Here is a 13170-nt window from a genome sequence, read left to right on the forward strand (position 1 = left end):
TTATGCAATTTGGTTTTGGGAAGCCATCGGGTCCACTCCATCGCATCGCAACTTTACTCATGTCAAAGACCCCGACCCTATGATATTGCCGATAGCGAAGTGCCGATGCGATATCGGCGATCGCTCATCGCAAACACAAGAGCTTCCTTATGACTCCTTCACTTCAACTTTGCCGATGCGATATCGGCCCTTCACTTTGACTTTGCCGATGCGATATCGGCGATCGCTTATCACAAATACAAAGGCTCCTTTATAATTCCTTCACTTCATTTTGCCGATGCGATATCGGCAATCGCAGTTGAAATTATATTTTCAACACTCCCCTTTAATTTCAACTGTCGGGCATTCAATCATACCCAAACACTTCCTCAAAAATTCAAAGCTCTTCTGATCCAATGGCTTTGTCAAAATGTCTGCTACCTGTTCCTGAGTACTGCAATGTTGTAGCACAATTTCTCCATTGTTCACCAATTCTCTGATATAGTGAAACCTTGTATCAATGTGTTTCGTTCTCTTATGAAACACTGAATTCTTTGACAATGCAATAGCAGAGCTATTGTCACAAAAGATGACTGTTGCTTTTGCCTGCTCTTGGCCTAAGCTTCTCAACATTCTTCTCATCCACACTGCTTGACATGCTGCTGCTGTAGCTGCCACGTATTCAGCCTCTGCTGTAGACAATGCTACAATGGACTGCTTCTTAGAAGCCCATGAAATGGCTCCTGAACCCATATTAAAAACATAACCGGAAGTGCTCTTCCGATCATCTACACTTCCAGCCCAATCGCTGTCTGTGTATCCAACCAAATCTGAATGTTCTGAGGCATGATATAAAATTCCAAACATTTTGGTGCCTTTGACATACCTCAAAATTCTCTTTGCTGCCTGCCAATGTGCCTCCTTTGGCCTCTCCATGAACCTGGAAATTAAACTAACAGCATACATTAAATCAGGCCTAGTTGCTGTTAAATACATAAGGCTGCCCACAATGCTTTTATACAAGCTAGGATCAAAGTCCTTGCTGCTGTCCTCTTTGCTGAGCTTTAATCCCATCACTGTGGGAGTGATTGCTGCCTTGCATTCTTCCATCTTAAATCTGCTCAAAACTTGATTTACATATCTTGCTTGAGATATAAAAATTCCTTTTTCATTTTGCTCTACTTCTATGCCTAAGAAGTATCTCAACAAACCCATGTCAGTCATTTCAAATTCATCCTTCATGACTGATTTAAAATTCTCAATAAGATAAATATCATTTCCAGTGAAAATAACATCATCTACATACAAGACAACAATTAAAATTTTACCATCCTTTTCTTTGATGTAGACTGTGGGTTCTCCTTCACATTTGTCGAATTCATTATCCAGTAGATAAGAATCTATCCTGCTGTACCATGCTCTTGGCGCTTGCTTCAGCCCATAAAAAGCTTTCTTCAATTTGCACACTTTGTGCTCTTCACCTTTCTTCTCATAGCCGAGAGGCTGTTCAACATAAACCTCTTCTTTTAACACTCCATTTAGGAAAGCTGATTTCACATCCATTTGGTAGACTTTCCATTTGTTTTGTGCTGCTATGGACAGCACTGCTCTCACGGTTTCCATTCTTGCAACCGGTGCGAAAGTCTCCTCATAATCTCTCCCATACTGCTGCTTGTACCCTTTGACAACCAGCCTTGCCTTGTGCCTTTCAATCTTGCCTTCAGCATTGCTTTTGGTCTTGTAGACCCATTTCACACCAATGACTTCTTTGCCTTTTGGTAACTCTACCAAATCCCATGTTTTGTTTCTCTCTATGGCATTCATCTCCTCATCCATAGCTTCTATCCATTTCGTATCTTTAATAGCTTCTTCAAAATGAATAGGATCATCAACATGACAATACAAGGCAAATAAGGAATTCATTCCTTCATTATAAATGTCACTTAGATTTCTAAACTTCTTACCTCGTTCACTTGGTGTGCAAGTGCTTGAAGATGCACTTGAGTTTCCTCCTTGTGGTGTGCTTGGAAAAGCACTCTCATTGATCCTCAATGGTGTACCTTGCTGTCCTTGTGTTGGCGCTGCTGTTTGGGGATGTACTTCAGCCACTTCCTCTTCATCTTCATCATGAGACAAACGGTTCTTGACATTAACTGTCTTCTCTATGCTTCCATCCCAAGCTTCCTCTTCAATGAATTGAACATCCCTGCTTACAAAGAACTTCTTGGTAGATGGAATGTACAGCCTGTATGCCTTGGATTCATCACTGTATCCAATGAAGATGCATTTCTCCCCTTTGCTGTCCAACTTCCTCCTTAGCTGATCTGGTATGTGTGCATAGGCCACACACCCAAAAACTCTCATGTGGGTGACTCCTTGCTTTCTCCCACTCCATGCCTCTTCTGGCACCTTGTTCATGACTGCTTTTGTAGGACACCTGTTCAATATATAAACTGCACAATGTACAGCTTCAGCCCAATACTCATTTGGCAAATGCTTTGCCTTCAGCATGCTCCTCGCCATATCCATGATGGTCCTATTCTTCCTTTCAGCAACTCCATTTTGCTGTGGGGTGTACCGAGTTGTAAACTGTTTATGAATTCCATTTTCTCTACAGAATCTTAGGAATTCCTTGGAGATATACTCACCTCCTCTATCAGTTCTCAAAACTTTTATATGCAGCCCGCTTTGGTTCTCCACAAGTGCTTTGAAATTTTGGAATTTCTCAAACACTTCACTTTTGTTTTTAAGGAAATATATCCAAGTTTTTCTTGTACAATCATCAATGAATGTCAAGAAATATTGGCTGCCAGCTAATGATGGAGCTTGCATTGGTCCACACAAATCTAAGTGGATAATCTCTAAGGGTGTCTTTGCCCTTATGCTTTTCCCTGATGGAAAACTTTCTCTGTGTTGTTTTCCCAAAATGCAGCCTTCACATAGGCTGTCCGGTTTCTCTATCAATGGTAATCCCTTTACCATTCCCTTTCTGCTCAACAAATTCAGACCTCCAAAATTTAGATCCCCGAATCTCAAGTGCCATAACCAGTTCTCATCCTTTGGCACGCTTTGGAAGGCCTCTTGGGTGACTGCTGCCATTTCCCTTTTGTTCTTCATGTCAGCCCTGATCCGGAGAGAGAACATCCTGTTCCTTGTCATCTTCACTTCAGCAATGCATCTTTTGCTGGGTGGTATGTCCATGATGGTGCACACATCATTTACAAAGTAAACATTGTAACCCTTTTGGATAAGCTGTCCAACACTCAATAGGTTACATCTCATTCCGGGGACATAGTAGACATCTGCTATGGTTTTCCTTTCTCCTTGTTTTGTAAATATTTTTATCTCCCCTTTTCCCATAACAGAGACTTTGCTATCAGTTCCTAGTGTGACTTCTGATTTCAAGTTTTGATTTAAGGCTGAGAAGAGGGCTATATTTCCGGTCATATGGTTGCTGCAACCTGAGTCTAAAAACCATATGTCTTCACTATGTGTTTCAGCCATGTTACAAGCCAACAGTACATTTTCTTGACTGTTGTTTTCTCTTGTAACATTCGCATTTTGTCTGCTGTTCATATCATGCTGTTTCTTTCTACAATCACTAGCATAATGTCCATACTTTTTGCAATAATAGCATTGAACATTAGATTTATCATACCTTTGTCCTTGAGCATGATGATGTCCTCCTTGTTGGCTGCTGCCCTGACTTTGGATCTGATTTGGATTGCTGCCTCTTCCTTGTGCATTTGATGGGCTGTTCCTTCCACCTCTGTTCTGGCTTCTGCCTCTTCCTCTTCGGTTTCCTCTTCCTTGACCTCTTCCTCTTCCAAAGGACATCTGGGTCTTGAAGGCTTGCTCAAGAGATGAGTTTTCATTCCTACTCAACCTCTGCTCATGTGTTATCAGTGATGCATGTAGCTCATCTACTGAATATCTTGAGAGATCCTTTGTCTCTTCAATGGTGGTGACTATGGCATCAAACCTTGAGGGTAAGACCCTCAATATTTTCTCCACAATTCTTCTGTCTTCAATGGTTTCTCCATGAGTTCTCATTTGTGTGATTACACCAATCACATGAGTGAAGAATGAGTCAATGTTATCTGACTCCTTCATGTTCAGATTCTCAAAATTCTTTCTCAGCAATTGTAGTTTTGCTGTTTTCACTCTCTCCATGCCTTGATAGGCTGTCTTGAGGGTTTGCCATGCTTCATTGGCTGTCTTAGCTGCTGCTAACCTTGGAAACATACTCTGGTCTACTGCTAGATACAACAACACTCGGGCTTTTGAATCCTTCTTCCTATTGTTCTTCAGCAGATCCTTCTCTCCCTGAGTTAATGCATTGAACTCAGTTTCATCTGCTGGTTCTTCAAAGCCATCTTCAACTATTTCCCATAAGTCTTGGGAAGCAAGCAGGGCTGTCATAGTTATTGACCAATAATCATAGTTCTTCCCATTAAACTGTGGGAGCTGGGTGTTAAACAAACCCATACCAGTGCTTGTGCTGGCCATTCCTTGACTGTGTATTTAAAACAAATCACTGCTTCTTTAGCAACACAAGAAAAAAAACTTTAGAGAAATACCTGAACCTTTTGTTGTCTGAGTCTTCTGTGTGCCTGAGAAGTTTTGCTACAGCAACAACCTTCTCCCTTCAGCTTCTTTGTCTCCTTCAAAGAGCCTAAGCCTGCTCTGATACCACTGTTGGGTATTTTTAACATGGAGAAAATACCAAAAACCAAATATTCAAACACACAGAGACAATGCTCTGTTTTTACCTCCACAGGATTTTTGTGCACAGACAGCTTAAAAAAAATTTCATGAAGAAACAAAGTATTTCACCACCATTAAAACATTCTTTTCATTAAAACCTGATGCAAAGATTTACCACTGTAAAATCCCTTTTATATTCACTGCTGTGAAAAACAACTTACTGCTGTAACAAAAGTTTACATGAGCTTACTGCTGTAAAACAAAATTTACATTCACTGGTGTGAAACACTTTTACATGCTGCTGTAAAAACAAAACTTACAGAGTTACAAAAACTCGCTCCACAATTATCTTTATGCACTTGCAAAACCACACATGGTTTTCCTTCACCTCTGTTTTTCAATGCCTCACAAAATTTACAAAATATATTTTTGCACTGCTGTGCTTACATCCTCTGGTTCTTCTTTTTGCTGCTGCGAACACACAACATTCACTTCCCGTGTGCCATTCATAAAAACACAAGTCAACACAGTAATAAATTACATACACCTATCCCATACAGAATTTATGTGATAAGTACATACGCCCATTCCTTCTCATAAAAAAAACTTACGAACTCTATGTAAAACTTTAATATTTTACCTACCACTATGACATTTCATTAAGACGTATGGTCAACCAAAACTTAGATTTACTCCACGCAACATTTAATATTTGCCGCCGGGTGAATTTCAAACATTATGCAATTTGGTTTTGGGAAGCCATCGGGTCCACTCCATCGCATCGCAACTTTACTCATGTCAAAGACCCCGACCCTATGATATTGCCGATAGCGAAGTGCCGATGCGATATCGGCGATCGCTCATCGCAAACACAAGAGCTTCCTTATGACTCCTTCACTTCAACTTTGCCGATGCGATATCGGCCCTTCACTTTGACTTTGCCGATGCGATATTGGCGATCGCTTATCGCAAATACAAAGGCTCCTTTATAATTCCTTCACTTCATTTTGCCGATGCGATATCGGCAATCGCAGTTGAAATTATATTTTCAACATACACAACCCGCCAAAGGATAAGTCCAGCAACTTAAGATTCCAACTTCCCACAAGAACTCACTGTTAGAAGCAGATACTGTCATCTTTGTCAAAGTGACCATCTAGTACGAAATTGCAATTATGTTTGATTTCTCCGGACATTTCCAAATTTTTCCTGAATTTTGCAGGTTGCCGATAGTTCCGGGTTAAGTCCAATTTATAATTGCTGATATTTCTCGATATTTTCGCTGAGATTGAAATCTCTTTCCAGACCCCTGCCAATATATTCCCGGAAGCAATATCTACAAATTCCTAACTACACCAGAAATACCCCATAAATGTGTTAGTGGATGTGTAAAAACAGATAAAAAAATGAGCATGCTACCTGAATTAAACATTGTCTTTTCAATCAAAAAAGCAGGGTTGTATTTCAAGGCATGAGATCTGATTGTTTTTCACATTCCTTGTGTGGTTAATAATTACAAATTTGTAATACAATTTATGTTAGTATCTGCTGAGCAATTTCACACGTGTGATCTTCCATTGATGTCTTAACCACTTTTACATATGCTATTTACCACTGATATGATTGTATCTACTTTAGGGTGGTGGAGAGAGAGAAGTGACAGGATCACCAACAGAGAAGGCTATTCTTTCTTGGGCATTAAAGGTATTATGTGCACCTATGTCTTCTCTATGTGTATAGCTGACTACTCAATCGCTATATTTTCTCCGTTCACATACATAACAGCCAACAATTCATTTGTGATCATAATTGTGATGTTTTCTTAGCTTGGAATGAATTTTGATAACGAAAGATCCAAATCCTCCATCTTACATGTTTCTACTTTCAACTCGGAGAAGAAACGTGGAGGTGTTGCTTTGAAGAAGGTAACAGGTGTATTCATGGATTTACATATCTTGTTCTCTGTGCAATATAATATCATCTTTCTGTATTCAAGTAGTTATTCTCTCTGACTATTTATATTGATTTTTAAATTTTTGTTTTTATTTTAATGCATAATTGCAGTCTGAAACTGAAGTGCATATTCACTGGAAAGGAGCTGCAGAGATAATACTAGGTCTCTGCAGTATGTGGATTGACAGTTCTGGCTCTGTGAGAAAAATGACTCTTAAAGAGGTTTGGTGTGTCTCCTAGATGTCAATTTGTGGAGTGAAAAATCCAATACCAATATGGTCGTTTAATTTGTTCAATTTCATGGTCAACCTGAGTTTATAATAGCTTGCTTTATTGCAGGTAGATGAGAATAAGAAAATCATTAAGGGGATGGCTGCAGAGGCATTGCGGTGCATTGCTTTTGCTTACAGGACATATGATCTTGATAGTGTGCCTGATGAAGAGCAACGCCCATCATGGAATATTCCTGAAGAAAATCTTACCCTCTTGGCGATAGTTGGGATAAAGGTAAAACGTTTTGAGGTCATGACCATTGATCCATAAAATTACATGGATCTTGTTAATTTATTACAACATTTTTGTATATAACTACTACTTATTGTTCCCATTAAAATGAGAACAGCTAAAATACATGACTATAGACGTAGGGGATTGCTTAATATTTTATGTTCCTGACTCATAGTACAGGCCTTTTATGATAGGATACTTTGGAAACTGGATGTGTAGGAAACTTTACTAATAATAAAGATTTCTACTACCAGTGTGGGAAGTTTTGCGATTAATGAACTGTTTATCGTATCTGTATAACACAAATGCTGAGGTCTATTGTAGATGTTTTTCATGGGATATCTCTAAGAATATAAATTATAACGGTAAACAGTTATAAAAAGTTGTGGAAAAAGTTGGGAAATTTTGTGGTTTCTTCTGCAGGTTCCTATAAGTTTATTACAATGCCCAAACTGTATTCACATAACTATGTACCAGTGGCTGGTTTTTCCATTGAAACTTATGTTTGGCTATGAGTTCATCACCCGCCCAAACTGAATTTTCAGGGAAATATGTAGCAGCTATATGTTTATATTGAATTTATAATAATAAGATCTTTTCAATATAGTATAAACTTGTTAATAGAAAATGTCTTTTGAATGTTAAAGATGGTCCGTGCAATCTTTATGTCAATAACTTCTTGCTGCTACTGAGCATGCCTCCTTACCCATGAATTTTCCCTCGTTATTCTTTTCACCTTTGTTTATGTCCAACATGACAGAAGATGTTTAACTGTGCAGGATCCGTGCAGACCTAATGTAAGAGAAGCTGTGAAAATGTGTCAAAGGGCTGGTGTGAAGGTAATGATTGAAGATACTACCATGTGTGCTTGAAGGTGTAGTGTTCTTGGAACAGTTATTGCTTAAAGTGCATTTATATTGTACTAAATTGGCATGTTTTTTTTGTATTCACCAAGCAAATAATTAATCTCTACACTACCAATAAAATATTGGTCTCGTTCAGTAAAATCACCAGAAATATGAGTTCATGGTATTAACTATATAGGGGTTCATGATAGAAGATGGTTTGCAGCTGATCGTGTAGATTCTGTGACATCAAATGCACAACAAAAGTTCATATATCATTTCATCTTTTCAACTGCCTGTTATTTATGAGTTTCAAGAAACATGCTTGCTTGAAATGTTTTGCATGGCTTATTTGACTTGTTCAACCTTAATTTTGTGGTCTTCTTATTGATTACTTTTTATAGGTTCGCATGGTGACTGGTGATAACATTGACACAGCAAAAGCTATAGCTGTTGAATGTGGCATACTCCAGGTAGGACAGCTTACAGAAGCGCCAACTATTATTGAAGGCAGGGTTTTTCGCAGCTACACCGAAGAACAGAGAGTGGAAATTGTGGAAAAAATCTGTGTGAGTATGCGTGTACCAATCCTGCCCCCAAAAGACGTGCACAAGGGTAAAAATGGAAAAAAGTATGCATACAAAAGAATCTTGTAAAAGAAAATTCTAATGGGAGGGGACACCATTTTGTTTGCCTGCAGGTAATGGGAAGATCCTCACCTACAGACAAACTTCACTTGGTGCAAGCACTGAGAAAAAGAGGTCATATTGTGGCGGTCACGGGAGATGGAACGAATGACGCACCTGCACTTAAAGAGGTAGGTTTTCTTGTTTCATAATGCTGGAATCCTGTTTATATATGCCAGTTTTTCCTTTGCACGAATATTTCCAGTTCTATAAAGTTATATTGATGGAACTTATTTTATATGTTATCTGGCATCTAGGCAGACATAGGTCTCTCCATGGGTATCCAGGGAACGGAAGTTGCCAAGGAAAGTTCAGATATCATTATTCTAGATGATAATTTTGCCTCAGTTGTGAAGGTTTGTCACAGACAATGGATGTTTGTTTTAGTCCTTGAAAATTATGTGGGTTTTTTCAGAAGTTACAGATTCCTTACAGTTGTTTTCCCATGGTTTTCAGGTGGTGCGATGGGGTCGTTCAGTGTATGCAAACATTCAAAAATTCATTCAGTTTCAACTCACTGTAAATGTTGCAGCACTTGCAATTAACTTTGTTTCTGCTGTTTCATCCGGAGATGTTCCTTTAACTGCTGTGCAGGTTAGTGTCAAATTCAATAGAACTGTGGTCGATCTGACTGTTCCTTTTATTCTCATGGCTTGGACCCCAACCTGCATTTCTTACTTACACTATTCCTTTTATTCTCATGGCATGGGCCCAACTTACATTTCTGCAGCTTCTCTGGGTCAACCTTATCATGGATACTCTTGGAGCTCTGGCATTGGCAACTGAATCCCCGACTGATCGCCTAATGTACCAGCCTCCTGTAGATCGCAGGTGAGGCATTATTATCAAGGACAATTGCTCTGCTGCAACGATAAATATGAAAATGCTTGGATTGAAAGCTATATAATTATTACAAATGTAAATAACTTTTGAAATAGAGAATATGGCGATAATAATGAAGAAAAACCTAGATGCGTGTACCAAACCCACAGGACATATGTAATGATATCAATAAAGCATGCACTTAATGCGATATAGATGACAGCTAGATTAAAACTATGCCTTTGAAGCAGAAAACTGCAAAAGTTTCAAATCCAAAATCCAATCTCAGATGTTCAGTTTTCTATATTTGAATATCTGATTACTCACTATGTTACACTGCTTCCTGCCACCCAAAGAACTACATATAGGATAATCATTCTTGGTAGAGAATATTGAAAATTGTGATTTCGATTTTTTAAGGGGTAAAATATAGAATGTGTTGAAATGTTAATTTCAACTGAAGCACTATTTTTCCCTTGCGACGTGATCTCATCGCAGATCGCAAATCGCACTCATAACCATTGTCTCCATGTGTTTTCTTGAATTTTTCCCGAACGCGATGATGCGATATTATCGCATATTGCAAATCGCGCTCACGACCTATTGCCCTTCTACGTTCTTTGTTTTTGCCGATTGTGATTCTGCAATGCAATCGCAAATCACAAATCGCAACTCTCATATGAGTTTTGTTTTCATTTTTGTCTCCCGCTAATGTGATGTTGCGATGCAACCCGTCAGTTATCGCATATCGCACCTTCGCCAAGTTAATCTTCGCTGTCCATTTTTTAATCCAACGACCATTATTTATTCCCGCCTCGAACACGTCTCTGTCATACTGTCTTTATGCCTTAACCTGTTTTGTGTTCCCAAAGAAGAAAGAACGCCTGATTCAGCATTATGTGCCATTACTTCTCAACAACCACATTTAACATGAAAGTATGGCCGAGAAGGAAAGGACCTGCCTCGAGCAGTTCAACGCATTTATCAGTTATGAAATTCCACTCCACCTGCCCGAGAAGTACAATAGAATTTCAGAAAAGATCAGTTTTTGTTCATCAAAGCAGTAGATTGCAGCATCTGAGAGAGCGTGGATGAGAGTTAGAGCACAACAGTGCAGAACACAGTAGTGTAAAAAAAGGAGAACACAGCAGTGTTGTTGTAATCCCTCTGATAGAGGAAGACAAATCTTTTGTAACAACAATCTTTTAATGAATACAAGTTCTTTTTGTTTGTGTTGTTGAAAACCTTGTTCTCCATCAAAACATTTCTTTTGTTGTTTCCGCTATGCTAAGATCCTGTGCGTTCAAAACAGAGCATCATTCTCTGTTGTGTTCAAATTCTTTTGTTTTGGAATTTAAGCAGAAAATTACCAACAAGTGGTATCGGAGCTTGTCCAAGCTCTTTGAAGCTGTCAAAGAAGCTGAAGGAAGGATTCTTGCTGCAGCAGCTTTTCCAGTAGAGTGAAGACTCAGTGAAAAATCCAAGGTATTCCTCAAGCCAGTTATTTAAATACTTGACTGTATTTTGATGTATAGTTGAAAGTGCAAAAATGGCTGGCACCAGCACCAGCAATAGCATGAGTATGCAACTCCCACTATTTGACGACAAAAATTATGACTATTGGGCAATAACAATGAAAGCCTTGTTTGCTTCCCAAGACTTATGGGAAATAGTTGAAGATGGTTTTAGAGAACCAGCAGATGAAAATGAGTTTAATAATCTAACTCAGGCAGAGAAGAATCTGTTGAAGAGCTATAAGAAGAAGGATACAAAAGCCCTCTTCTTCTTGTATCAAGCAGTGCATGGAAGCGTGTTTCCAAAGTTAGCAGCAGCTAAGAAATCCAAAGAAGCATGGCAAACTCTCAAGACAGCCTATCAAGGCATGGAGAAAGTGAAGACAACAAAACTACAATCGCTGAGGAAAGATTTTGAGACCCTGTGCATGAAGGAGTCAGACAATATTGACTCATTCTTCACACATATGATTGGTTTGGTCACACAAATAAGGACTCATGGAGAAGTTCTTGAAGAAAGGAGGATTGTGGAGAAACTATTGACGAGCTTACCCTCAAAGTGCCATGTGATTGTCACCACCATAGAAGAGACAAAGGATCTCTCAAACTTTTCAGTTGATGAACTTCATGCATCACTGATAACACATGAGCAGAGGTTGAGTAGAAATGAAAACTCATCTCTAGAGCAAGCCTTCAAGACCCAGATGTCATTTGGAAGAGGGAGAGGTCAAGGCAGAGGAAACAAGAGAGGAAGAGGCAGAAGCCAAAACAGAGGTGGAAGGAACAGTCTAGTGAATGCTCAAGGAAGAGGCAACAATCCAAATCAGAACCAAGGCCTAAGCAGCAGCCAACAAAGTGAACAACATCATGCTCAAGGACAAAGGTATGAAAAATCCAATGTCCAATGTTATTATTGTAAGAAATATGGGCATTATGCCAATGAATGTAGGAAGAAACAACATGATATGAATAATAGATCTAGTGCAAATATTACTAGAGAAAATATTAGCCAAGATAATGTGCTTTTAGCTTGTAACATGGCTGAGACAAACAGTGAAGATATATGGTTTCTAGACTCTGGTTGCAACAACCATATGACAGGAAACATAGCCTTGTTTTCTGCTTTAGATCAGAGTGTGAAGTCACAAGTCACACTTGGGACTGATAGTAAAATTTCTGTTATGGGAAAGGAGAAGTAAAAATATTTACAAAGAAATGTGAAAAGAAAACCATAGGAGATGTCAATTATGTTCCTGGAATGAGATGTAACCTCTTGAGTATTGGTCAGCTTGTTCAAAAGGGTTACAATGTTTTCTTTGAGAATGATGCATGCACCATCATGGATAGACCACCCAGCAAACACTGCATTGCTGAAGTGAAGATGACAACGAACATAATGTTCCCTCTCAGAATAAGGGCAGACTTGAAAAAAAAAAAAAATTGCAGCAGTTACCCAAGAGGCTTTCCGAAGCCAACCAAAGGATGAAAATTGGTTGTGGCACTTGAGATTTGGACATGTCAACTTTGGAGGTCTTAACTTGTTGAGTAGAAAAGGAATGGTAAGAGGATTACCATTGATAGAGAAACTGGACAGCCTTTGTGAAGGTTGTATCTTGGGGAAACAACATAGAGAAAGTTTTCCATCTGGGAAAAGCATAAGGGCAAAGGCACTCTTAGAGATTGTCCACTCAGACTTATGTGAACCGATACAAACTCCATCACTTGCAGGTAGCCTTTATGTACTAACATCCATTGATGATTTCACAAGAAAAACTTGGGCTTATTTTCTGAAGAACAAAAGTGAAGTGTTTGAAAAATTTCGAAATTTCAAAACACTTGTGGAAAATCAAAGTGGGCTGCGCATCAAAGTTTTGAGAAATGACAGAGGGGGTGAGTATATCTCCAAAGAATTTCTACGTTTTGTAGAGAAAATGGAATTCATAAGTAGTTTAAAGCTAGGTATACTCCGCAGCAAAATGGAGTAGCTGAAAGGAAGAATAGGACCATCATGGATATGGCGAGGAACATGCTAAAGGCAAAAAATTTGCCAAATGATTATTGGGCTAAAGCTGTACATTGTGCAGTATATATTTTGAATAGGTGTCCTACAAAAGTCATGATGAACAAAGTGCCGGAAGAAGCATGGAGTGGGAGGAA

At 38.9% G+C, this 13170-nt stretch overlaps 1 protein-coding gene across 1 annotated transcript in view; it reads left to right on the forward strand.

The window, feature by feature from the left end:
- Positions 1 to 13170, forward strand: part of LOC149241497 (calcium-transporting ATPase 8, plasma membrane-type-like) — a 163298-nt gene that overhangs the window by 129245 nt on the left and 20883 nt on the right. The window contains exons 13-22 of the mRNA XM_089370565.1: positions 6325 to 6390; positions 6513 to 6611; positions 6751 to 6861; positions 6979 to 7146; positions 7926 to 7985; positions 8396 to 8560; positions 8692 to 8808; positions 8935 to 9033; positions 9134 to 9271; positions 9408 to 9508. Coding sequence (XP_089226691.1) covers positions 6325 to 6390; positions 6513 to 6611; positions 6751 to 6861; positions 6979 to 7146; positions 7926 to 7985; positions 8396 to 8560; positions 8692 to 8808; positions 8935 to 9033; positions 9134 to 9271; positions 9408 to 9508 — 1124 coding nt within the window. The remainder of the gene's footprint in view (positions 1 to 6324; positions 6391 to 6512; positions 6612 to 6750; positions 6862 to 6978; positions 7147 to 7925; positions 7986 to 8395; positions 8561 to 8691; positions 8809 to 8934; positions 9034 to 9133; positions 9272 to 9407; positions 9509 to 13170) is intronic.

The sequence above is a fragment of the Pinus tabuliformis genome, chromosome 8 (assembly GCF_031772625.1).
Source record: "Pinus tabuliformis cultivar Carrire ecotype Pingquan chromosome 8, CPIR1, whole genome shotgun sequence".
Classification (NCBI taxonomy): Eukaryota; Viridiplantae; Streptophyta; class Pinopsida; order Pinales; family Pinaceae; genus Pinus; species Pinus tabuliformis.